A 27225-nucleotide genomic window follows, 5' to 3' on the forward strand; every position below is an offset into this window, starting at 1 on the left:
CGTAGCAAGAGGGGGTGACTAGGGGGTCTGGTCCCCCAGAAATGTGAGAAAATGACCGAAAAAGGGAAAAAGATGGCCAAATCTATTGTTCCATCACTTTGGCTCCCCCGAATGAAATTTCTGGCTACGCCCCTGAATGAGGGCCTCAAAAAAATTAGTTGGCTCAGGAGCCCATGACGCTCTTAAAATTAATCCTGAGAGAAGTTGGTCATGACCATCTTAAGAGCATGATGGGCTTCCAGGCCAAGTGATTTTTTTGAGGCTCTACCTGGCAAATTCTCGAAAATTTCAACCAGTTTTCATTTTTGTGAGGCCCCTCAAGAGAACAGGGCTTCAGAACTGATATTGAATAGAATAACAGGGCTAAGTCATTTGTTCCATGACTTTGGTCCCCCACGTACAAAAGAAATATCTGGCTACGGTCCCAGATTGGTTACGTCAAGAAGGCTTGTTACATTTTAGGCTCAACACAAATGATACAAACTTGCAGTTTCAATCATTTTATTTAAGTTATATTCTGCCCCCGCCACTTTCCCCATAACATATGATAAGTTTTCTATAATATTTCAGATTTTTGATCTTTTCGACTGTACATAGATAAGGTTTGTCAGAAAAACAACTTAATCTATATTCCCATAGATAATTACTTCTATTTGTGTTCCATCATGTGATATAACTCATTTCTAGTGGACTAGAATGCTTGACTAGTAGTTTCAGTTTTTATTTTGTATGTTGTTTATAAAACTAGGTGATCAGGAACAGATGACTTTGCAGAAGGCTTTTTGGACTTTGCTTGCTCTGCGCACCTCTTCTTGATAGTGAGAAGCGTTCTAAGATCCGTCCACATCTTCATTTGCTTCTCGTTCGTTTCTTGATTCTCCTTGAGGTCTTTCTGCTGCTCCCGAAGCAATTTCGTCTGTGCGTCTTGTTCCTGTATCTTACGATTTAAGTTATCCCTGGGGAAGATGGGAAAAAAAAAGAAATGCATTCATGTTTCCTTTACCAAATACAAGACCATTGATGCAACATTAAAAATAATAATAAAAAACTTATAAAACCACCATGAAATTAGCATTGGCACCTAAAATTTACTATGTGTGGTTACTATATTTGACTTTGAGGAGAGTACAGAAATTTTGGAATTTATATCAGCATACACGAAGGTTTCAACAACTGGATGTTGCGAAGATATATTTTGGAAAGAGAGAAAATTCAACTGCCCCTGCGGGGAATCAAACCCACATCCTTTCACTTTCCGGATGGACGCCCTAGACCACTAGACTACAGAGGCACCGAATCTCTCAATCTTTCCTCGGAGCTCGTGTACATTGAAAGGGACCGTACATGTACGGCCGGACCAGACTCAGGCCAAGCTCAGTCCATGCACGGTCCCTTTCAGTGTACACAAGCTCCAAGGAAAGATTGAAAGATTTGGTTCCTCTGTAGTCTAGTGGTCTAGGGCGTTCACCCGGAAAGTGAAAGGACGTGGGTTCGATTCCCCGCAGGGGCAGTTGAATTTTCTCTCTTTCCACTTCGCAACATCCAGTTGTTGAAACCTTCGTGTATGGTGGCAGAGAGTGACGTCATCCTTGTATTATATCAGCATATCTATCAATAATGACGATGGTAACGATGTCCTGAAAAAGTCAGAAGAAATGTTATTTTTGACCTGTATTTGTGGAAAAAAAATGTTTGGAGCCTAGATCACTTTGCAATTTGTCAAGCCCTGTATTACAGTATCACAAATTTTGTCAAGTCATGTGATATCATTCAATGTGTTCCCTGTAATAAAGCTGATGATTTGAAGCAGGGCTATAACTAGAGGGGGAGCAATTGTCCCAGGCAGCAAACTTTAGTGGGTGGCTAATCAAGTGGAACAAAAAAAAAACAGAGTTATAAAATCATCAAATTTTATGATGGAGGGAGCAGCAAAATCATATATTTGCCCTCTCTCATGCAAGTCCTAGTTACGGCCCTGATATGAAGGCTGTACGTATTGTATGCTAAACCCTTTTTAATGGTAGTAACATTGCTATATTTTTCATAGGAAGCACCAGGGGCTGCTTAACCAAAGGTGCACCCAAGCGGTAAATTGTAAGGGGCAGCAGTTTGGGCTCCAGTTGGACATCAACATTTTAAAACATTTCCAACAGTAAAAACGCACGACATGTCGTAATGCTAACAGATAGGACCTGGAATCGTAATACCAGAAACAAGAATGTACTCTTTCACAAGGGGAACAAGTGTGTATTTTAGTGCTCCCCACCACCAGTAATTTTTTGGGAATGATCAAATAAAGGCAAAGGAAAAATTTGTCTTTACTTTTTGTTCGGCCCTGGATCACAGAAACAAATGTGAAATAAATTTCTTAATAAAAGTAGCCACATTATGCTTCCTCTTTTCGGAGTAAGTGTAAGTAATGATCACATGACACTCACACGGGCAGGGCAGACAGGTTCGGATGCCATTTCTGTCTTGTATTCTCATCATTTTCTATTTTTTCATGCTATAAATTCACTACGGGGGAAGGGGCAGCCCAGAAACCCTGCTGCAGGCTGGGGTGTGGGGTTGGTAATTATGGCTAATCAGTAACAGCTGTTATGTGGATCAAATAATCTGGTGTAGTTAAGAACAGTAAAATAGTCCTGGACTAAAATGTGGGACAATTTCTTTAAAAGCAGGATCTATGGTCACATACATTTTGTCATTAAACAATGATGTATGGCTTTGTACTTGAAAAAACCAAGTTTGGAAAAGGTCACCTAGGATAAAGCCCTGTCAGCCTCCCGCCATGGTCATCTTTAGAGGTGGCACATGAAGCTTTGCACCCGGACGGAAGGTGAGCTTGAGCTGCCCTATACCATATTTTAAGTTCCAGTTGTCAAATAGTACACAATATCTTAAGGCAGTGTTTCCCAACCACCGGGCTGATGTCTGATACTGGAGCCTAACAGCAGTAAAAAATGGCAGTGAATGATTCAGTGTCTCATCTCCCCCATTTATTTCCCATTAGTCGTAGTATGACCAGGACTTCCCCATAACAAAAAAGAAATCAATCAGGCAGTGGGAGGTCAAAGGTCCAGAACCACTGTCTTAAGGGGAACTCGATATTAGAAGAAGGGCAGAAATTCCCTTTGTCATTGCTGGGACATAAGTCAAGTCTATCATACCATCATATTGGCATTTAACTAATAATGCCCTAGCAATGATGGCCAATCAAGAATGACCAAAAGATTGATGAAATTGCAAGCAAAGAGCTCATCTTCATTTAGACCAGTGTTTTTCAAAGTGGGCAATATCACCCCCCCCCCCCAACGAAATGGAATGGTAAAGGGGGGAGGGTGGGGGGGTAAAAGTAGCTCTGGGTTTAGTATAGGATCCTATGGGTTGGGTTATGGGTTGAGTTGGAGGGGAGCGATGAAGCAAAAAGTTTGGGAACTATGATTTACACCTCGGTCTCTATCATTTCTTCTGTTGAGAAATCCATAGATCAGCGAGAACATATGGTCCAATTGGAAAACGTTTATTTATTTCCATTCATTGCAATGTGCAAGAACTTAGAAAATGCCAATTTCCTGCATAAAGAGTTGAGTACAACTAATCTATATCAGTTTTCAATCAAGTTTAAATCAGCAGAAAGAGGCAGTATAAAAATTTTATAGTCGTTCGAATCGCATTGAGGCATGACCATTATTAAGCTAGGGCAGAACCCAGGAGCTTAGGCCCTACCACACAAGAAATTTTGTACGAGAACTGAAAAGCACTACATCATTAACCCTCTTGGCTTGGGGGTAAGGGTTAGTCATGGCAATCCCATCATGGAGGCGGGCTACGATACTTGAAAAGCCTTTCCAAAGTAAATTTATAGTTTAAAAAAGTTAGGGGACATATCCAGGGCTCCAAGGCTGGAGCTCCATCAGCCCCACTCCCTCCATTGTAAGGGCCATGAAGTTTATCCCATCGTAAAAGTATACAAAGACGATGCAGAGTTCGTGCCAAGGAGAGCCCTTCTGTTCAAGAGTAATGTTACACTGTGCAATATGTTTCACAAAAGGGCCAACAAATATTATTTTTTCATATCCAACAGCGTAAAGATCTCTACTGAAGTTCTTTCAAAAATTAGTTCGAGTATAATTTCGACCTTTTTTAACAACTGTAGTCCAGTTATCATCTATCAACGGTTTAAGATGACCAGAAATAGGAATAGGAAAGTAGTTTTCAAGCTGAGAAATTTTAGCTGATTTTTCAACTACAATTTTGTCATTTTCAACTTTTGGACTACATATCCGCCCAGCGTCCTATTTAGTCATATCTTTGATTCAACTCATGAGAATGAGGCTAAATTTCAAAAATGCTCATTTCAAAAACGTACCTTGAAGAAAATCTAACTGAAATTCGAGTTCAAAATAACTCGGGTATTAACGGGTTAACTCACGAAGGTCCAGTCCACTGAACTAGCTACCTGTATATGCAGAGGTGGATTTATAGTTTTGTTGTGTGCTTGTGGGCTACATAAATTTAGTCTCTCTTCGCCCATACTAGTCTAGTTTACTCGACCACTCATTCCTCAAATCTGCCAGGGCCAAATTATCCCCGGGAGACAGAGTAAAAGTTTTTGTTTTTAGTTGCAAGCAGGGTGACTCTGGCCACTCTTGGTTGCTCACTTACTGCATACTGTTTTGGTCACTCCCATACTTGCATACTCTCTGGGTCCCCTTTTTAGTCCCTCACTGACCTAGTCCTTCGGTTTCTAAGTAGATTTTTACTGATTCATATTGCGACAATAAGGACTCAGAATTTATTCATTGATTTATTGCCGATTTTTTACAGCAGATTTTTTTATTGATTTTATACATGTGATTGGTTTTATTTAAGACATTTGATTTTGATTATGTTAGCTGGAACTCATCTGTGATGTGCACAATTGTACCTGCCCATGTGTAAAAACTTATATTTGATGGCCGGTGATGTAATTTTTTATATTTAATAAATCTCCGGAGACAACCCAGTTCCTATGGGACAATGTACTCAAATCACCCTGCATAATAGAGCCTGGGTGTCTCTCAGTAAAGGTAGATTTACGATTTTTTTTTGCTGCTCTTCTTTCATTCTACTCCCTAATTTGTTTTGGCCACTTACTCCTCAAATTTCCCACTCCTCTGAACTTGCCACACTGAGCTGTAGCCCGCATAGCCCCCCCCCCACCATAAATATGCCCGTGTGTACACACACACACAACAAAGAGATCATTGGGAGCGCCCAATGATCTCTTCGTTTCGTTGGCCACTGCATGTCAATGATATTTCTCAGGTAATGATGGAAAAAAGAAAAACTCTTACTTTATGGAAAATCAATTTGGAAAAAATAAATTTACCTCATCGATTTCTTCTTCTCAGATGTATCAGTCGATACATAGCATTTCAGCTCTTCAGCTACCAGTTTCTCTTCCATCTGCAACTTCTGAACAGCACTGTTTACCCAATGGATTCTCGACTCCTTGGCAGCAATCTCGTCCTTGATAGAGCTTACTTGCTATCAGTATAAAAATCAGACACTTTATCAGGTTCCGACAACAGCACACACACAAATAAATTATTTAAAAATTTCGGTTTGGTCCCTGACTTTTGGACCTCGATCCCCCCTCCCTATAACAAAAATACACATTAAAAAGCAATACACAAAAGAATGCAAAATCACCTGTTCGATTTTCGAAATGTTGCTTTCCAGGCTAAGAGCACAAGCATCGTATGACGCTTTCTTCTGATCGTACTCAAAGGTCATGTCCTTTAAAGAGAGATTTCAAGTGACTCAACAACAGATTCAAAATTGCACAAAACATAAAATGACAATAAAAATTCCACACAGAAAATCAGTTTCTAATAACCCACTTAGCGGAGGGATTATACAGGCAAACACACCCTTAATATTGGCATTTCAAATAGCTCTGAAGCATCCATGCATAATCATTAGCAAGGCTGAAACTAAGGTGGTGGGGGTGTACAAAGAAGGCAACTGTCCGAGGTGACAAACATTTAAACCATTTAAGCAGCAATTAGAAATCACTACCCCTCCCCCCTCTTCATAACGCCACATCATTTTTAACTAAGTAGGCCAATTTCTTCCAATTTTCAGCAGGTGTGAACTAAGGGGGTATGGGAAAAGTTTTCCATTGAGAAATCATTTTTACGAAATATCTCGGCTCGTCAATACTAAAATAAGAGGCTTTTATGAAGGCGAGATATATTGTCATTGCTGCTTAAAGGGTTAAGGCAACCCTCAAGCTTTTGGACACTGCAGGATGCTGGTGTCTTTGGTATGAAAATGTGTCACGGCCCAATTAAGTGATCTGGAAAGTGCGCAGCAGGTAATACTAGTGACGTGGAGCTGCACAGAGCATCGTTAAATGCTCTGAATCTGTGCAGAAGGTCTTTTAGGTGATCTGTGAATATGTTGTGGGTCACTCAAGTGATCAGGAACACTGCAGCAGGTAACTTGAGTAATGGAACGGCACCACGGGCCACTTAGTGATCTGTAACAGCGACCCAGGTTACTCAAGTGATGTGCAGATATGGAACAGGCCACTTGAGTGATTTGAAAATGTGCCTCAGGCCATTTAAATGATATGTGAAACTGCACAATGGGTCACTTAAGAGATCTGTAGATGAGCAGCGGGTTGCATAAGTGCTCGTGAATTATGTAGCAGGTCACTCAAGTGATTTGTAAATATGCTGCTGGTCCCTTAAGTGATCTGGAAATGTGCCACATGGTTCATTTTTACAAAATTATGTTTGAGGTCATACCCCCACATTAGATGAATCCCTGGGCAATGGGATGAGCATGCCACAAAGCAGAATGTTTAGCACTGTTCTGCGACGAGCCCTCAGCTGACTGGACAATTTCTTCCAAATTGTTCTGCAGTAGCGCTAATTGTTCTGCGACATACTTCGCAGATTTTGGCACATTCTGCTTTGGGGTGAGCATGTATGCTTTAGGAGGGAATGTAAACACATTAAAAAATCATCTAATTTTACAGTGGTGTGGGCGGCAAAATATATTTGTCCCCCCCCCCTTCCCCCAACTAACAAAAAACCTAGTTATAACTGCCATTTGGCACTTGGGAAACATTCTATGAATTGCCATGGGCTGCTGGTTGGTGCAAATCATTCTTATTGCAAAGATACCTCATCTTGCAAGTGCAAAAACCTGCGAGCTCTAAAATCTTTAATAAGGAAAAAAACTCATTCGCCACACTTCTTCATTCTACTAAATTTCTTGACCACTTATCCCTCTAATTTGCCACCCCTGAAAACTTGTTCCCCTGGGTAATAGCTCATTAAGCCTCTATGTAAATACGCCTCTGAAGGGAGCTCCAAACATGTTTTGGCCCTCCAGACCCTCGAGCCGCTCTTGTTGAATTTGAACAGAATTGTTCTCTCAACTCTCATCTGACACCCACTGCCATTTAAATGTTTAAACAAATGGAAACCCTGGCTAAAATCTACACTTGTTGCTAATTTGAACAGTTCCTGATCCAGTTGGTTCGGATAAGCAGAGCTGTCTTGTACTGTGTCAGGCGGACTGATTTTTTTTCATTAGAATAAATAAACTGTCGAGGGCGTACGCTACTACTACTGGTTAACCATACATCCACATCGTATACATTTCGCTACGAAATTTCTGAGGATTTGATACACATGAAATGTGCGCTCAGAGTCTGTGTAGCCCCTAATGTATTTATATTGTCAGAGTGTTCTTGTTGGTGGTTGCCATCTGTCTTCCATTATTTGAAGTGAAGATGGCAAATACTTGAATTTATCTTATGTGCCGAGGGTATGATGCAAAGCAAATCAGTTTTCAGTTAATGCATGCTTTCGGTACACCTAGGAACCTCAATTTATCGCTAAAAAGAATCCCCATGCACTATTAAAAACTTGATTTTTGCCTTTGCTGAACCTATTTTTCATCAAGCCCAATGCTTAAAAAAAAGCTCACCACCAAGTTGTTTGAAAAATTCTGAAATTCCAGTGTCTCTCGTAGGGAAGCTTCACAAGTTCTACAGGGAGGCGTGTCTCTCAGTTTGAAAACCTATGCCATACAGGGTACTTTGAAAAGGAAAAGATAAGTCAAATTTTGAGAAGTGTTAGAGCTCAGCCATGGCCCCATGGGCTGGGATTTTCAGTGGGCCCTCAAGCAGATGGCTATGAGCCCAACAGAGACTATTATGTTTTGCCATGGGAACGCATGGTCAGAAAAGAAAATTAAAGGCATTATTGAACATTGCAGCATGAATTTTATGTCAACAAAATGAGTGTCAACCAAATCATTCAACACATGGGAATTCTTAAAATTTTTTAGCCGCAACTCAAAATCAACTTCACAATCAACTTCAAAATGAAGATCGATGGGTCTGTTGGAGTTTGGGATTAGTGCATTTATACATTACAAGATTGTATGTGATTTGTACCATCCAATTTCAGAAGCCAATGCAACCTGATCTTGGGTCGCAATTCATAGGTTAAGAACATTTGCTCTAGCACCTCAATGCTTGATTTTTCACCATGCACAGCTGCTTAAATCACAGACCCAAACTTTACGGCGGAAACTGATGTTTACTGATATATTGAGATTGGGTTGTGTTCTCAGAGTCTCTTAAACCTAAGTCCACCCTTTTTTGATAAACCATTATGTAATATATTCAACGATAGATAAATCTCTCACCTGGCATTGTTGCCTCAGAGGTCTAAGCTCTTTTATGACTGGAGCAAGCCTCGATTTCTTCTCAGCAATTTTGGCATTCAGTCGTCTGACCATACTGGTCATCTCTTCAAGGGTGTGAGTCTTCTGCTCGTCCATTTCAGCTTTCCTACTGGACACTTTCTCGAGTTCTTCTTGAGTCGCGTGGAAACCGCTTATACCTTTCTGCTCTTCCAGCTGTGCCTGTAAGATGAATATGGTAATATTTTTACATTAAAGTAAAATTTAAAAGATTTCAATTTAGAAGCAACTACAAATATAGGGAAACTAATATCCCAGAAGTAAAACCTCAACAAAGCGTCCGAACACTCACTAATGAATTTGATATGCTGTTATCTTTCTGTTGAAGGATATCCATCGTCCTTGATAGAACTCCACACTCGGCCCTCAGTTCCGCTATCTCTTGCCTTTTCTTCTTGTAGACATTGCTCTTACTCCTCAGTTTGTTTATATAGCGCTTGAACTGGAAATCGTGAAAAATAAAACTCAGATATCAATAACAACATTTATACATAGCCACGTGTTGAGTAATAGCAACAAACATTTTTGAATCTCCTAAATTCAATTTAAAGCGAATGACAATTCGTGTCATTACAACTGGGAATCATCGTATCTTTACTTCGTCTCCTTTGAGGACTTCGCCTTCAACCTCTCTGTTTTGAGTCTGCTTCTCCGCCAGCTGGTCCTGCAACTTCGCTATTTCAGTCCGTGTCTCACTCAGTTCTTCGGCAGCTTTCTCTTTTTTCCTACTGATGATTGATGCCTGTCAAAATTAAGATGAAACATACAGTAAGAACACACTTTTGATCGATTCAGCTTCCGACTCAAGTACGAAAGCTCTCATACTCATCACTTTAATATGGCAAGCTTTGATGAGATTGAAGGAAAAGATTTGTGCAATATGAAGATGTATCAGAATGAAATATTGACCTGTTGCCGGAACAATGATAACTTGTCATCGATAGGGTCATTATTCATCATTCGCTTTTCAACGAGCTTGTTTATCTCAGCATTAACCTTTTGGATCTGGAATAAAAAAAAGAGAGAAAAAGAAAATGCAATAATTATCATCATTCATTTCAGTAACAAAAAAAACAATATATTTTCTACATAAGACTCTCATATATGGTATGTTCTGGATCAGGGAAAAACATATGTATGTTACTGCGCTGAAGCCCTGGGTTTTCACCTGGCCGCTGTCTGAAATTCAGGCTTTCACCGGCCCCATATGTCGATCCCTATACATAGATCACTACAATTTTTATATTCAGATTGATTTTATCATTAGGGTTGCCATAGCTAACCATAATTATTATGGTTAGCTATGGCTAATTATAAATGGCCATAATATGACAAAAAGTCAGCCAACATGGCGATGACCCCGAATCATAGTGATCGATATATAGGGCCCCCGGCAAAAGCCAGAATTCCAGACATTGGCAGAGTCAACTGGGCTGGCCACTTGAAACTCTGGCTTTGGCAGTAACACATATAAATATATATAGACAAGGAAGAACCAACCTTTTCTTTGATCTGATCTAGTTCCAGCTGACCCATAGCTGGTTCTGCGATAACCTTCTCCAGATCCCTGACATATGCCGATTTCTCGCCTATTTCTTTAGGAAGTTTCTCGTTAACCATGTAGCCATTGACTTTGACATCTTCTTCCAACTTCTGCAGCAGAGCTTGGGAAGAAAGTGTACACATTTTTGTTCGCATGAAAAAAAATAGGTTGCCGTTTTATTAGATTGGAAATAATAGGTTCAAATTAGCAGTTCAAACAGCAGTATTTGAGCGAGAGATTGAGGTTTAGACATAGATAAATTTCTGGAAAGAAAACATAATTACTTGGATGTGGTTTCTTTCTCCTAATCATTGACTGTGTTTTTTTCCATACTTGTTAACCGAGCACAACTTTGATCCATCATCATGGACAATTTACTACCGGGTGAGTTGAGTTGGAAGTGTGCATGTGAACTTAATGTTCTAAGTGTGTATATGGTCTTGCATTTGAATTTTTAGTGCTGCCAGCTATATTTCAAATTGTGAGTGGAGTGTAATAACCTAAATATTTGTACCATTGTAGGTCTGTTGCTCTCAGAGGCAAGACTTTTTAACGGGGAGATTGGCTGACTGATCCACCAATCAAGATCTTGCCCAAAGTGGAGCGATTTTCCTCTATATAGCTCAGAGAACTTCAGCGCATGGCCCGCAAGCCACCCACGTCCTGCCAAGGTTTTTAAAGACTAATTATTGTACTAGCTTAATGTTAATATATAACCATAATCAGGGACGACTCAAACTTACCTGATGCAAAGCAAAGCCTTTTTTAGCACCAATATAAAAATTTACACACAACACTATATATAAGCAATCAGACTGTTAGGTAGGGATGGGACAAATAGTGATTTGGTCGAACCGCCAAATACCAAATACTCAGCTAATGTTTTGGCAGAATATCAATTTTCTGAAAATTCACCACAATTGCGAATAAAATTTGTTTTTAATTGAAAGTAAAATACCGTTTTATGCTAAGAGTCTTGCACTGAAAGACCGTTGTGCTCTGAAAACATGGGCTTCCTTTTCTTATGCATTTCCTATTAGCTGAATCTTTCATTTTACATGAAATGGTTCAAGGAACTTCAGAAAGAGAAGTGTACTTGTAGGCCTACATCTGAAAAAAAAAAAAAAAATTCCTTGAGGGACATGAATTAATAGGGCTCTAACTACAGTGATTCTGGCGAAATGATTGGTGCGAAAATTCAGCTCACAACATGGCTTTGTTAGGTTAGCATGTGTATCGATATCAATGGAAATGCTCTCATTAGCTCTGAATCTGTATTCGTTAGCTGAGGCAGAAAATATCACGAAAAATCTTTGTTACCCGAGGTATCACTGCACTTACAGAATCAATTTTTTTTCAACACTTGTTACAATTTTACATCTAATTAAGAAAATGTCAACCATAATTTAGGTGTTAATGCATCATAAAATTTATGACTCATTCTCACACTCCAGATATTCTTTGCCCCCTTCCTCAAAACACATCCTGTCTAGGTACATTCTTCAGTTAGTGAACTTGTGTGATTCAGGCTCACTTCCACATCATTGAATCAGGATTCTGTTTTCAGTTTCACACGTTTTACTTACTCTAGAAATTCACCCTGACGTAACCTCTTGCACAAAAAAGGGATACATACAACACAATGAAATATAATCGGAAAATTTTAAATTTATGTGAAAAGTTCCAATTAAAATAATTTTTAAATATTAGTTTGTCGCGCTCAGACTTACACAGATATTTAGCAGAATACCAGAGCATTATTTGATCTAACCGAATATTTGGCAAAAGGGGCCAAATACTGAACAGCAGCCAAATATTCATCCCATCTCTATTGTGAGGTACGCACACTCACATTTCCGACACTACTCAATCGATAGTAAATTGCCAAGGGCGATAGACCAGAATTGTGCACGATTTAAAAGAAAGGAAAGGCTCGTGTGTGTGTGTGCTGCCCCTGAATACGACCCTGGCAAGAGGCTGACAGGGCTTTAGTCTATAAGTGACTCTAGGATATAAGCCTTGCACACCTTTGTTTACTAAACAAAATGTCCCTGACCATACATCTCACTTTCAAAAAGTCGGACCCACATTTTGGCCCAGAATTATTTTATCATTCTTAATTATACCGGATAACTTGATCCACATTACAGCTCTCATTGATGAGCCATCATTAATTACATTTATCCTGCAAAAGGGGATATAACGACACGATTTTTGTTAAGAAATTTATTTCAATTGCGTTTCTAGTGCTTCAGAGCTGGACAAGTAAGAAGCTGAATTTTTCTTTTGCCTTTAATTGGCCATTCTAGAAAAATTATTGGATGGGAGGCACCAACATGCACACTTGCCCCAAATGTGACAGAGTACATTCTTCTTTCCTGGTGCAGTATTATGGCCGCCACCGTCACCACAGTGGTGGTCGGCTGAAGTTGGTTTTCTGTGGTTCCCAACTTCGAGGCACAAATGCGAGCCGATCTCCCCGTTAAAAAGTCTTGCCACAGAGAGCGACAGACCTACAAACAGTACAAATATTCAGTCACTACACATCACTCACTTCACTTCTGAGATATAGATGGCAGCACTGAAATATCATACACAACACTAGATACGCACTCAGACTGTTAGGTACACACACTTACACTTCCGGCACAACTCACTAGGTAGAAAATTTCCTGTGGCGATAGACCTGAGTTGTGCTCGGTTAAAAAAAAAAGTATTATGGCCGAAGGTCCTGTCTGTTTCCTCAGGTTTTTTCAACATGCGTTGTCAGTGTAGCTCAAACGTCGCATGATGTCATGTGAGTTTATACTATTGGAAATTTAAAAAAAAACATTTTGTATCTAACTGAAGTCTAAGCTGCCGCCACCTTACAACCTGCTGCCTGGATGCACTACACCCTTGGTTAAGCCACCCCTGATAGTAACTATCAACTGCCCAATAATTACACACATGATTCCTTGTGAAAAACTAATATAGAAAAGAGTTTTCCGTTTCAGATCAGACGAATATTTAATAAGTTATAACATATTTAATTTTTTTGACATGCTACTTTTGTAATAGTCAGTTACAAGTTAAACAACCAACGAAAGTAAAATTGTTTCTCAGCAGAGGGTTGTAGACTTTTTGAAAATGAACTGTGAAATATTCAATCCCGTTAGAGGCCAAGATCAGTCATTTGCTGTCATGATTTTGCTGCTTTTTCCTCTTCTTGTAGAGTCATATTCCCCCCACCATATTGTCAAATTTATCATCAGATTCGTAAACCACTAGCAAAACGAGATCAATGCTTTTTTTTGCCAAATGTGGTAATTTGTTCTCCTTCGCTATCAAAATCACTCCACTAAAAAAATTGTTCAGAGTATCAGCACTTGTGCAAGTTGAAAATGATCTACCAAAATATATAAAACATGTTGCGTTAATAAGCATGCTTCAACATTGTTCTTGAGATATATAAAGCATTGTATAAACTTTGCGAGAGTGTCAAGCATAAGCATCGAGTTAAGTGCTGAAACAGGCAAAAAGCCTCTACAGATTAGCCTATCTCTAAACATGGTTAAATTTAAATTAATATTTTTTTCACCATGAATTTTTAACCAACTTCTGATTATATTTCATTCATTATCAGGAAAACAAGTGTCCCTAAGAAAATTTTCTGAATTTTTCGGTTGACTTCTCTTGTATAACTATTTTTTTGTTTCATTTCCTGTCCAATTTTGTGAGAATGACCCGTATACAATAATAAAAATGTTACTTCACTTACTCTCTGGAGAAGCACCAAGATTCGAATGCTTCAATTCTTTCAGCTGCTGGCTGAGTCTGTGTATTCGTTGTTCAGCATGACTAAGCTGATTGGAAAACAAAACAATACATTTGATGAAATTCGTTTTTTTTACACGACTTTTAATGAGATTGATTTAATAACTCTCCCTTCTCATGCTGTAAGGCATACTGTCATGAAATCTGAAATTTTTTGCATAATTTAAAGACCCTGAATTTATCAATTACATATAGAAAATTTTGCATAGGTACCAATATCAATTTCCTAGTCTGAATAGCAATGTCTGGTACCTGGTATTTCTAAAACTCTAGTCAGTGTGATTTTCTCATTTGTCCAGGGAAAACGAGAGACTGCTAAATCATCATCATCATCTGTGAAATCTCAGCCCATTCTGGATGTCTCAATAATGTTTGAAGAAATCTGAAAATCTGGCAGTTGCACCAGATGCCTTTCTTTCTTTCTTGGGAACAGTATATTGAAAATGTTATAGGAAGGATGGAAGGAAGGGTAATGACCCTGAAAGATGCATGAGCTGGGCACACAAAACGATTTCCACAAATAGCTTAAACAAGAACCTTTTTGCATGCTACACACACCCTGTACATCATGCTATTAGTTGGGAACATGGAATCAAGTATGAAATATTGTCAACAAATCTAAGAGATTGCATAAGAGATATACAATTTACCGCATTATTCTGTTCCAGCTTCTGCGCATTGAGGCCAACTTCACGGTCCCGCTCTTCTCGTAAACTTCTAGCTACTGCTAACATGGCTTCTACATTAGGGTGACCTTCAACCTGGAAAAAAACAATCTATACAGTAAATTCTCCCCATGGCAATCGACAGATTCGAAAAAAAACAACATGTCTCTTCTTTGAAAAAACATCAATCAATTCACTTATAGGAAGAAACAAATAACTACAGTATAAGCATATCTCACAATTGATGTTTATCTTGACAGTTATTGGTGACTTTTTACGTGGGTACAGGTGAAAGATCTGTTTTATTGACAGCCCTTCTGTAAACTCATGATTAGTAAGACTTATGTGTGTAAACCTAAAATATTTTTCATTTTGCTTCACCTTTAATTAATAAAAAAAGCTATTTCTTAACCCTATGTTCCAACGTTGCACAAGTCTTTGTTCTTTGCTTTCACGTCTGTTGATATAGTTAATATCACAACTAGGCAATTTGGACGATTTAGTAACCGATGTATATAATTGTACCAATGAAATGCTTCAGATTTCACTGCAAAAAATTTCAATATGTAGGATCAAGGACCGCACAGAAAAAAGTTGTCATTGAGCGATTCTTCAATGTATGCAAAGGGAGTGAGAGACCGAAAGAGATTAGTCTTATCAGCTGCAAACTTCAGAAAATAAATATGGAGAATGAATGAATGCAGAATGAAATACTGAGATGGCAAGATTTCCGTAATCTGGGGTATACACCAAGTTTGTGGATTTTTCATGGCAAATTCGGCACACACTTTTCATACTACCCTTAATACCTCCAGAATTATAGGGCAAGGAATAGTGATATTGACAAAATTAATGGTTTTTTGTGACGGCACTTACCAAATCAAGTTTTGGTTGTTAGATAGCATTATATTCAGTTAATCTGTATGGTTAAAAATGATTTATTGGAGTGATAAAATCAAATCAAAGCCGATATCAATGATTGAACCTGGCTTTCTTTCAAATCGAGCATGACTCAGGTCTATCGCCCTGGGCAATGTAATACCTCTTGAGGTGTGTCGATTGAATCTAGCTATGAATCTATGAATTCCACAAACGGGCACCATGTTTGTTATTTGTAATCAAGATGTGTTGGCCATCAAAAATAGTTTGTTTCTTAATTCCCACTATTGTGGAGTCTATTTTTATGGGTTTATTTCAACGCTCATGTGTTGATTCACCGCCCTCATGTAGCAAGTGCTCTGGGTAAGGGGGTTACACCCAAACCACAAATGTGGAGAGATAGGGGTAGAAAATCCCCTGTAGAGAGGAAACCACAGGGAGTCGACTTATTTCTAATTTTATATTTCATTTCTAAGTGAATCCATTTTCATTATGAAACAATAGCCAGAAACAGGTCAGCTCCCTATGGAGGCCGCCATCGTCTCGTCACATTCGTGGTTTGGGCACAATCACCTTACCCAGTGCAGCTCTAAAGTAATGGTGAAATATTATTAAAAACACGACTTGTAATTCTTCTGAGTGACATTACAGTCTGCCATGATGTCACGTGGAGCTATTCCTATACAGCTACAAGTATCGCATGTTGGCGGTGAAAAACTTTTCCAATTTGGCATGTAACATGATTACAGAAATCTTGATATCGACATTTTTGAGTAAATCCGAATTCCACACAAAACCCACAAATAGACAAATATAAAAATGATTATTTGAAAAACAAAGTAAGGATTTCTTCCCCCTTATTTGAAAAACGAAACATAGCCAATCATCACCAAATAGTCAGTTGAACTATGTGTTATTACCGCACTCAAACCAAAAAATAATGTTTACAAAAAAATCGCCATATGGGCAAAACAAAACTGGACAGATAAATTTGATGGGTATTATGATCATTCTTAAAACAATTTGCCTCACTAATTCAACTATTGAGATGCCAAACTGATGCTTGCCTGTTTAGCGAATTTTGTTGATTTGATTTCTTGCAAAAATATGAACAGTTCTTCATGATGATTTGGTGCAATGGCAACAACAATGCATTTTAAATGCCCGGGAGTGGAGGGGGGGGGGGTAAACACACAAGCAATAAATTATTCCCTCCCCCCCAAAAGTAACAACCATTCTTTTGAATCACAGTCAGAATTCTGGAGATAACGTTTTTTTTGGGGGGGAATCCAGGATAATCCGGGAGATTTGGCAGATATGTCAAATGATAGCTCATTGTTGATAAGAAGAATGGGCATGAATTCGCAGACTGTTATACATGGATTAAACACAGCAATAGTTACAATTCAACAACAGAGAAGGCTCACGGTGCCCACATCTGAGTTGATAATATCATTCTTATGATATAAAATTGACTAATGATGCACACCAAGAAAAAGGAAACAAAAATAAGGTTCACCTTCATCTTAAGGCGGTCAATTTTCTTGGAGAGTTGGTCTCGTTCTGCTTCCATGTGTTCAAGATCTCGTCTGATCTCATGTGTTGAGAATCCACTCATTTTGAGGTTCTCAAACTGCCTGTGGGTTTCTTTGAAATCCTCTATTAGTAAGCTGTACTGAAATTAGAGAATATTACAATAAAAGTTGAACTCACTAAACCACGAATATATGTTTTATACGTATATATTCACATGAATAAATTTCAATGAATACATTTAATTTGCACTGGACGCTAGCAATAACTTTTTATTCAGCACCTCAAATAGCTAACACCTGAGTCATTATAAAAAGAGAGAGAAAGACATGTGATGCAATGAATGTTGTATATGATTGCATACTACTCAATGTTGTATATGATTGCATACTACTCAATGTTGTATATGATTGTATACTACTCAATGTTGTATATGATTGTATACTGCTCAATGTTGTATATGATTGTATACTGCTCAATGCTGTATATGATTGTATACTGCTCAATGCTGTATATGATTGTATACTGCTCAATGCTGTATATGATTGTATACTGCTCAATGCTGTATATGATTGTATACTGCTCAATGTTGTATATGATTGTATACTACTCAATGTACTTATATGATTGTATACTACTCAATGTACTTATATGATTGATACTACTCAATGTACTTATACGATTGTATACTACTCAATGTACTTATATGATTGATACTACTCAATGTACTTATATGATTGTATACTACTCAATGTACTTATATGATTGTATACTACTCAATGTTGTACTTTGATTGTATACTACTCAATGTTGTATACATCACAATGTTTTGTTTACCAAAACCTCTCTGTAGCATGTGTTTTCCTAAATTAATTCATTAAAATTTGTATGCGAGCGCATAACATTCAGTAGAAATTATAAAGAAGTTACTCTGAAGAAGTACAGAAACACCTCTGCTTCTCGCATATGAGTTCCAGAAACTCTAATCCCTTTAACGAGTTCAGGGGACTATTCTGGAGAGGGTGTTTTACAACTAGAATACTTGATCAGACAAATACAAGCTAAAAAATGTCTTGCAAGAATAAGCTGTAAGAATGGTGCTGCCTCTGGCAACCAAAATCTTCAACAGTTATGGGTACAGTCACATATATGGATATTTGTCCAGCTGGGGAAGTGGGTATAAGCATCCATTTTGGAGCCCCTCCTTATAACATTAAGGGAGTGAAGCAATGCAAGAAGTTAATTTGCAGTTTCACTTAGGATACCATACCGAGCTGTTGGCTGTCCCCTTAGGCTGGGATTCACTATAAAAGTTTGATAAAAGATCTTTTAAAAAACTTGGAAAAAAACAACAACCAATAAACATATTGGTTACATTCGAGCAAATATAATCAATAGGCTTATTAGTTGTTTTTTTTCAAGTTTTGTAAAAGATATTTTATCAGACTTTTATAGTGTAATCTAGCATTAGTCATGAAAAAAAGTCATAAATATGACTACAATTTTCATTCAAGAAATTTAACAATCTACACATGATACAAATAATTTCTGTGCATGTTTTGCCACCAGGGGCGTACACAGGGAGGGACACATTTGCTCCCCCCCCCCCCCCCCCACAAAGCAATCAAAAATTGGTATTTTTAAATATTTTTGTTAAAAAAATATATTGAGAAAAACTACCTTTATTTGTTGTCTTAGGCCGAATACATAGTGAAGTGACGGTGAGGTATGGGAGTGTGCAATAAAGACTAGCGACGAAAACAACTGTATATTGTTTTGTTTTACACCACATGTACTCGAGCAGCGAGACAAAGAGAAAGAAGCCTCAATGAGGTGCACATTAATCCTGTTTGTTTTCACCTCAATCTGCTGCTTAATCCCTTTCTCCATTTTTTTCTTTCTCCTCTTCTGCGATCATCAGCACCACACCTTACATTTCATAAGCCCTCCGGACATTTCCTCTATCCTCTTCTAATACGTGTGCTCATTTGGGAGGGGGGGGGGGTGGGTCGGGGCGCTTGCACCCCAACTTTAAAAAATATGCTATATATACACAGCCAAATCCCTTTGTAACGAACGCCCAGAGACCGGAGGAATCACTCCGTTAAAACGAAATTTCATTGTAAAGGAATTCCAGGTTACCTAGCATTGTTCCTATGTAAACTTATTTGGGGGATTAGAAAAGCGTTCGTTAAAACGATATTTTCGCTATAACGGTATTCGTTAAAACGGGATTCGACTGTATATACACATTGAGTATATGTTCTTTAACCCCCGGAAAAAGTTGAAATGATAGGCCTGCGCCTCCACCTCTATACATTTTTTTTCTTCCTACATAGTCGCTATTCTTGAAACTCTTATCTCTTCACTCCAGATCTCCTTATCTCTTCGCTATGATCGTAGCCTTAATTGATTGTTAATTTAAAATTATTTTTCAAGGGTAAGAGATTTAAAATATCTTTCAACAAGATTTCTTGTGCCCCACACACATGCCCTGTGTCCCCCCCCTCCCTCAAAAGGTTGATCCTATGTATGCCCCTAGTTACCACTATTTTATTTCCAACCCCCTTAAAGCATAAAAAAATGGGGGGGGGGGGGGAAAGAGAAAAAAATCACCAGATAACAACCTGATCGTACAGATCCCTTATATTAGAGTCTCCCTCGATGTCTGGAGGCAACTCTATCTTGACGAGATATTGAGCGAGATAAGCACGCTTCTGTAGATCTGGGATCCGACGGAGAAGCCATTCCAGGATGTGATAGATCACCAGCTTATCACCAACAACCAGGCCTTGTTGAAACTCGCCACTGGAACAGAAATCACAAATGAATAACGGAGATAAAAATATGGAGGAGCATGGCTACAAAAATGAAAAGAAACTCACAGATCGACATCGGGAGGAGGCTTGTATTTCAATATTCGAAGGAAGTTCAGCACTTTCATCACCATCTGTTCTGGATCTTCTGCTCTGATTTCCGCTTTCATCTTAAAAAAAAAAAAGATAACAAACAATAAAGTAAATACACTCAACCTCTATAATTAAAAAAACAAATAATTTCAAACTTGTTAAATACAAAGCGAATTGTATTGACGCTCATTCATAAACAGTATGATTTGAATTGGTTCTTGAATTGGTGGCATCCACAGATTCATTACTGTATTACACTGCCCTATTCCTTTTATTTACACTATTCACTACACCCTACCAAAGTTTCATGCCTAATGCAGCACCTCTTTTGCTGCCATGTAGGGCACCTACCTATGCTTTTATCAATCTTTTGAATACGCATGGTGTGCACACCAATGCATATTTCTGGATGTGTGTGTCTACAGTTTGTTCCCTGTGGCGAGAGGTGGCTCTTTTTTCTATGAAACCATGGTGACTACTACTACTATTACCAAATTGCACATGCTCCACATAAACAGTCCTTTGAAAAATTTGTCTCAATCGACTAGCGCATAGAGAGATGTAGTCCTTTCCTCAGTCACCAATATATCAAGATTTTTCTAGACGTTATGCCGAAACAAACTTTGCAAAGAAAAATTGGCTCTCTCCTCCAGTACTGGAATCCTCTCACATACCGAATGTCATCCCGGAGGACACTATAGGACAACAAATTGATTTTGGTCTAATAAAAGTACTCGCACCCCCCCCGCTTCAGTGTCGTAGCATCCTCACACACACCAGGCAAGTGCGTTATCCAATACACCACTGACACAACCTGTCCTACAATGTATTAGGGAAAAGTTTTTTCCGAATGTTATGCCGACATCCAAAGGTACCTATTGACATAATATCCAAAAAAAAAAGCTTTCCTAATATATAGTGGGTCAAGAGAACACCATCACCTCTCTGTACTGTTAACAGTAACTACCGAGGATGGTAACCGCTGTAATTAAGAGAAGATACTAAACTATGTACATGAAATTCGTCTATATTCCTCTGCGGAACTTCCAATGAACTGGTACATGTTATAAACCTAATGTAAAGCTTGTTTCCATGTAATACTTGTTATGTGTAGTGCTACTACTACTACTACTGGACCAGACATGTACCTCGTCCATATTCCTCTGCGGAACCTCTAACACAGCGGTTCTCAACCGGTGCTTCGTGTGCACTTCCCAAGGACTCCTCTGCGACTCGAGGAAAATAAAATAAATCAGTAAATTTGATAGATATTTAAAAAAATGAGGCCTACCGGGTTCTGCCATAAAAATTATGTTCTGGAAGGGGCTCTGCGAGTACAAAAAGGTTGAGAGCCGCTGCTCTTACAAATTGGTACATGTTCGAATGTGGGTGTATGTATGTATAGTGAACCTTCCGTGAAGTTTGTTTCTGTGTAATACTTGTTATGTGTAGTGCTGCCATCTTTAATCAATTTTTTTAAACTATGAGTTTTCCCCTCAACTCATAGAGCATGAAGTGTAATGAATGAATAATTATAACGTTGTAGGCCTGTTGCTCTCTGTGGTGAGACTTTTTAATGGGAAGATCGCCTCGCATTTGCCCCCTTGAAGTTGGGAAACCACAGTTATGTGTAGTGCTGCCATCTGCCATAAATTTTTCTAACTATGAGTGAAGTGTAATGATTGAATAATTTTTTTCAGTTGCAGGCAGGTTGCTACCTGTGGCAAGACTTTTTTAATGGGGGAAAGATTGGCTCGCATTTGCACCTCGACGTAGTGAAGGGAAGCTGCCATGTCTCCACTTAGCGCATCATGTAACTGATATGTGTTATACATGCTTTGTTCAAAAAGTATCCAATCATAATTTTTTAATGCATGAACCAATAAAGTTACGGAAGCGTGGTTTGGTGCGCATATGTAGGTAATCCTAGCTTTTGAATTTTTTTTCCTTCCAGCAGAAGCTGCCAATCACTGGCAGATCGTTGATGAGTGAAGTGCAACATCCCTGCATACGACCCAGGTTCTGATACGGAGAGAATTTTGATGCATGTTATATTTCATATATAACATGTTTCAAAATTAAAGGGTCGAGGTCGGTTTAGCAAATATTTCCCCAGTACAGTGTCACATTTTCGTTTTTGACAAAATGGCATGAAAAACTTGGACAACACTACTGCAATAATAGTGATGGAGTTGCCAATTGTGACACAGAACCTCTTGGTTATGTTTGTGTCGTATGGTGTGTACTCGTGATGAACCATGCCACCGGAGTCAAAGAAGACGGGCAGCATGACTTTGATACTCATCTGCTGAAGACCAAATCATCAGTCAAAATAGAATGGACAAATCTAGTGCTAACGCTCACCTCGTCTCCAAGTTCCCTGACTGAAATTCAATGATCACCAGCATCACCAAGAGTTCTCACTTGGTCAATAACAATATAATTGCTAGATGTTGAGAGCCTACCTGCCCCAAAGCAGAATATGACAAAATCTGTGACGTGCGTCGCAGAACAACATGGAAAAATTTTAGGAAAAAGTGCAGAAAACACTATTATGAGGATTTTTACAGCAGAATATTTCCAGTCGGACAAGGGCTCATTGCAGCATTACTGTTTTGGGGCCAATCAGATTGTGTTTCACTCTCTATAGATGTTCGGCCATTTTTGAAGCAATTGTACCGCTTTAAAGTAACTCCCTTTATCATGATTCCCACAAGGGTGGCTCTGACAGGGCTGGCCTGGGATGATTTGCATTTTTTGTTTTTTCACGTTATGAATTCATCATGAAGGGACAGTGAAAGTCTGGTCTGGGAGGTGGGGGGGGGGAGGGGTAATCCTAGCCTGGAGGCCCTGCACCAGGATGTAAGGGTCGTATCCTTTATAGGTGTGGTACAATTTCTGAATGTCTGTTTAATTATGCGGATCATTCCTACTTGAGAATCCCCAAGCTTCACACAAAAATTTAATGGAGTAGAATTGTTTTTTCTTGCCATTTTGTCAAAAACAAAAATGTGATGAAGCTCACACTTCTTCAGTCATCAGCTGTCTGCTGGGGAGATCATTGGTCTACGGCTAATGATGTCGTGTAAACTGCTATGGGAAACCCTTCTCTCAGCTTGTATGTTGAATATGAAGCTCGTCGATGTAGTCCTGTAGAGAGGTTTGGGTGGATGGAATTCTTATAAAACCTGATGTCTACGAATAAAATGATAAGAGTTGGCTTCATCATCCCAGTGTGGACTTGAGAATCAAGTTTCGCTGCCTGGTGCGGAACAGTGCCCATCAGATGAAGCTATTAGCATAATCATGGACGGCTCAAGAACTAAGAGAGCTATGGCCTGTGCACATGCAGTTATGAATGCATATAGATCTGTTGAAGAAGCTTGGAGTTGACCATTGCATCATGGGAACGGCATCTCCCAGGCAGAGGTTCTGGCCATACTAGCTGCAGTAGAATGGGCAATTAAACAAGGTCTGCAGATGAAGATACATACTGATAGCGTGTCTAGTATTACTGGAAATTCATACAATCATCCATCTATCAGTATTAAATGGGTCCCATTATTCCTGGGGAACAGCAGAAAAAGCGGGGAATGAGACTGCGGACAGATTGGCTAAAGAGGCATTCAATCTTGCAATGGAAGAACATCTCTTGCTGCCACGCAGAGCAACAGAAGTCTCACCACAGGCCTACAATGATACGATTATTCAATCATTGCACTTGATGGCAGATCAAAAATTGATGGCAGATGGAAGCACTCCACACAACACGCATTACACAGGAACAAACTTCACATCAGGTTCGCCACACATAAACACACACATTCCAACATGTACCAATTCGTTAGAAGTTCCGCAGAGGAATATGGATAAGGTGCAAGTGTGATTCAGTAGTGACATTAAACAGGTGTTGAAAAGTGACCTGTTACAAAAGTGGGAGTGTCTATGGGACAAGAACGCTCATAAAGACGCCTACAAGGTACAGAAATGTATCCGATGGAATAGCACCATTTGGTTTAGAGAGGAAGTGATCATGATAAATGAATGTGGCCCATTGCTGACCTACCTAGAATGTTTCAAGTCGGATAACGCCAGGTGTGCTTGTGGTGAGATTGGATCTTTATGGCACTTCATTTTGGCACTATTCCCGAGAAAAGTGTTACAGTTTGCACATCAACCCATAGGTTAGGAACTCTTGATTTGACCTATGTAACACCTTTAAGTGAAAGTGTAAAAATAAAATTCTCGAAAGACTCCCCATTTGATGAATTTATGCTATATTTATTCACAAAAAATAAGTCGCCAAGGAAATGTGAGTGGATGAATGCTGAAATTTCTCGTGATAGAAAAAAATAAAAACATGGTTCTTAGCAAAATCTGCTCGATCATTTATTTCGTTGCCCAAAAATCTGGAAGAAAGAAATGCTATTCAAAATCGTGACTTTCGAAATTTTGCTTTTCATTTATTTTCTCATTCAAAGAACTCTTCCTTGTGCATGTGACTTTTACCAAATATTTAATAATTCTCCATGACTTTCGCTGACCATTTTTCATTTCCCTGACTTTCCTGGTCAATAGGAACCCTGTAAAAAAGTAAAGAGAGTAGCAACACACCTTTGGATCAATGAAAGCGAACACCTCGTTCAACACCTGCAAGAGCTGGTCACTTCTCAGTGCATCGAAGCCGATCAGATTGAACTTCTTATTGTACGGACTCTTATTCAGTTCCTGGATGATGAACTTCACTTGATCGCCCATTTTTCTTTTCTTTTTTCAACCTGGAATAGAGGCACAAAATGATTGAGCACTACAAACTACAATGAATTAAAAGGAAAATTTCAACCATAAAATCTGAAGCTTCTCCTAAGGGGTCATTCAAGTATTATGTTAGCATCGATAGGGGGAAGGTGGGTTTCCGATTAGCTGACTTTTGATGACAAGGGGGGGGGGGTGTTTGGATGATACTTACGTCATCAAGCACCCTTTATGAAGATATGAAATATTCTTAATGACATCTTATTTGGTGCGCCAAAAATGGAAAAAAACCTTTTGATAGTTATTGGGCACCTGAACTAACATTCTACCTATTGATAAGTCCCCTACAGAGCCACTTGAATGATCTCTAAATGTTTCATGGATCCTTCAAGTGCTCTGAAAATGTTTCCGGGCAACTTAAAGGTTCTGGAACTGTGCCACGAATCACTTAAGCAACCTGGGAATGTTCTGCAGGTAACTTGAGTGATAGAGAACCACACTGGGGACAGCTTAAGTGCTCTAAAACTGTGCCACATGTCCCTCAAGGGATCTCTAAATGTACCACGGATTGTTTAAGTGTTCTGTAACTGTGTCGCGAGCTACTTAGGTGATCTTTGAATATTAAATTGATCTTTGAGGCCTACTTCAGTTATATGGAAATGTACCACGGGCCACTTAATAGCTCTGGAATTGTGCCACGGGTCATTTAAGCAATTTGTAAATGTGCTACGGGTCATTTAAACGATTTGTAAATGTGCCGCTAAGTTCATTTTCACAAAATTAGGTTTGAGGGGGGGGGGGGCAAGCCACATCAGATAATCTCCAGGGTCACATTTGGTCTGCGGGTCAAGGATTTACCATATATAGCTTAAAGGGTGGGTCGCAATGAATTTCTTAAAGAAAATTTTTGAGTTCTTACCCTTCAAACACATTGAAATTAGCGGAAATTGATTATAATAACATATAAAAGGTATTTTCTTTCAAAATTTTAATTTTTAAAAAATATTTTTCGCATTTAAAAATATTTTTCTTCCGTCTGGGGGAGGGGAGCATGAGCTCCCTATGCTCCCACCTGCATAAGTTTCTGATCCCACCATTATGCATTAGGAAGTAGGGAGCAATGATGACGAAATTTTGCTGACAAGTGGGGAGGGAGGGTGTCAAAAATGGCTAAAAATTTGCTTACGTAGTACTTGAACGGCCCCAAATCAATTATTTTGCGACATACAAGTAGCGTTGCCCAAATTTCTCTCAGACACTCAGACATTAAAGATGTTGGCATTCGTAAATCTCTCTCTCTCTATGCTTATGTAGCTGTAGCAATTTTACAATGCACCCTTGCATATTTGCGTGGAAGGTGTGTTAATGAATGGCTGGAAATGTTTCCCCCTTCTTGTATTTTTAAGATTGCATCATTTCATTCTCACCGTGCAGGTTCCGCTCGTGCGGGTGAAGTTGGTTTTCTGTAGTTCCTAACTTCAAGGCGCAAATGCGAAAAGTCCTGTCACAGAGAGCACACACAACCAGCCCACAACAGTACAAACCTTCAATCATCTCACTTCACTTACAGTTTGAAAAATAGGTGGCAGCAGTACAACAAACTTTACACAGAAACAAACGTTAGGTTCATAATGCCTAGTTGCCATCCTAGTGCGCCCATAAGTGCAATTAAACTCCATTTTCACCCCCCCCCCCCGATGATCCCAGGCTTGTTGGCGCCCAATTTTACTGCCACTAACAATTAGGGATTATTTCTCATAAGTTCAGGTAATGGGCTAACTGAACTTTTGGGGCAGAAGAGGGAGGAGCCAATGCCTATAACACAAAAAAGCAGGTGGTTTTGAGGCTCTGGGCACCCGGGGGCGGCTCGAGGAAAAAATCTCTACCCGTGCTGGACCTATTTTTGCGCCCTCAACCACATGCTTCGTTTTGGTCGACGAAACGGTTTTTTTTTTTGCCTTGTCCCTCCTAAAGCGATCCCCCCCCAATTCGCACATGCGAGAAACAACCCTATATAGGAATGTTGGCGCAGCGCATGGCTATTTCCACTCAAATACCTTGGCGGTAATTGTTAAAAAAACTGATTTTATAGCCAATAGTATTTTGAAAATATTATGGGGTAAAAGGTAAACAAAGTATATTCAAGAAATAAAAACTTACCTCTTTGATTAATTCCCATTTCACCGAATGATATCGCTTATATGTCAACAAATACCCAGTCGCTATGGAGATGTGATATAGAAATAATATTGCCACCAATTGAAGCAGGAATACTGATAAATAATCGCGACCATGTGAGTGACATGACCATACGTCACGTATGTCCCGGGACATCATATATTCACGTATA

General features: G+C 39.1%; 1 protein-coding gene across 1 annotated transcript; it reads right to left on the minus strand.

Moving 5' to 3' along the window:
* Window positions 1-486: 486 nt before the first annotated feature.
* On the minus strand, window positions 487-27129 carry LOC149067838 (intraflagellar transport protein 81 homolog). The gene is made up of 15 exons (XM_089252195.1): window positions 27036-27129; window positions 24735-24898; window positions 20097-20197; window positions 19839-20019; window positions 17198-17353; window positions 14785-14895; window positions 14079-14163; window positions 10276-10439; window positions 9685-9780; window positions 9374-9517; window positions 9068-9217; window positions 8719-8937; window positions 5698-5784; window positions 5375-5532; window positions 487-956 (listed from the first exon to the last, which is right to left on the minus strand). The coding sequence occupies exons 2-15, from the start codon at window positions 24876-24878 to the stop codon at window positions 737-739; spliced, it is 2016 nt and encodes a 671-aa protein (XP_089108321.1). The 5' UTR covers window positions 24879-24898; window positions 27036-27129; the 3' UTR covers window positions 487-736.
* Between the last annotated feature and the right edge of the window lie 96 nt (window positions 27130-27225).

The sequence above is a fragment of the Pholcus phalangioides genome, unplaced genomic scaffold (assembly GCF_987345545.1).
Source record: "Pholcus phalangioides strain wild (caught in Gottingen) unplaced genomic scaffold, Ppha-v1.0 ptg000028l_1, whole genome shotgun sequence".
Classification (NCBI taxonomy): Eukaryota; Metazoa; Arthropoda; class Arachnida; order Araneae; family Pholcidae; genus Pholcus; species Pholcus phalangioides.

Bases quoted from the DNA above. Each gene is read 5' to 3' on its own strand.
- LOC149067838 (XM_089252195.1), bottom strand. From the start codon at position 24,878: ATGGGCGATCAAGTGAAGTTCATCATCCAGGAACTGAATAAGAGTCCG. The intron at 10,440-14,078 runs GTAAGTGAAGTA...TTTCTTCCCAAG, and splicing joins TCTTGGTGCTTCTCCAGAGA to CTCTGCTGCAGAAGTTGGAA. The intron at 8,938-9,067 runs GTGAGTGTTCGG...TTCATCTTACAG, and splicing joins ACAGCATATCAAATTCATTA to GCACAGCTGGAAGAGCAGAA.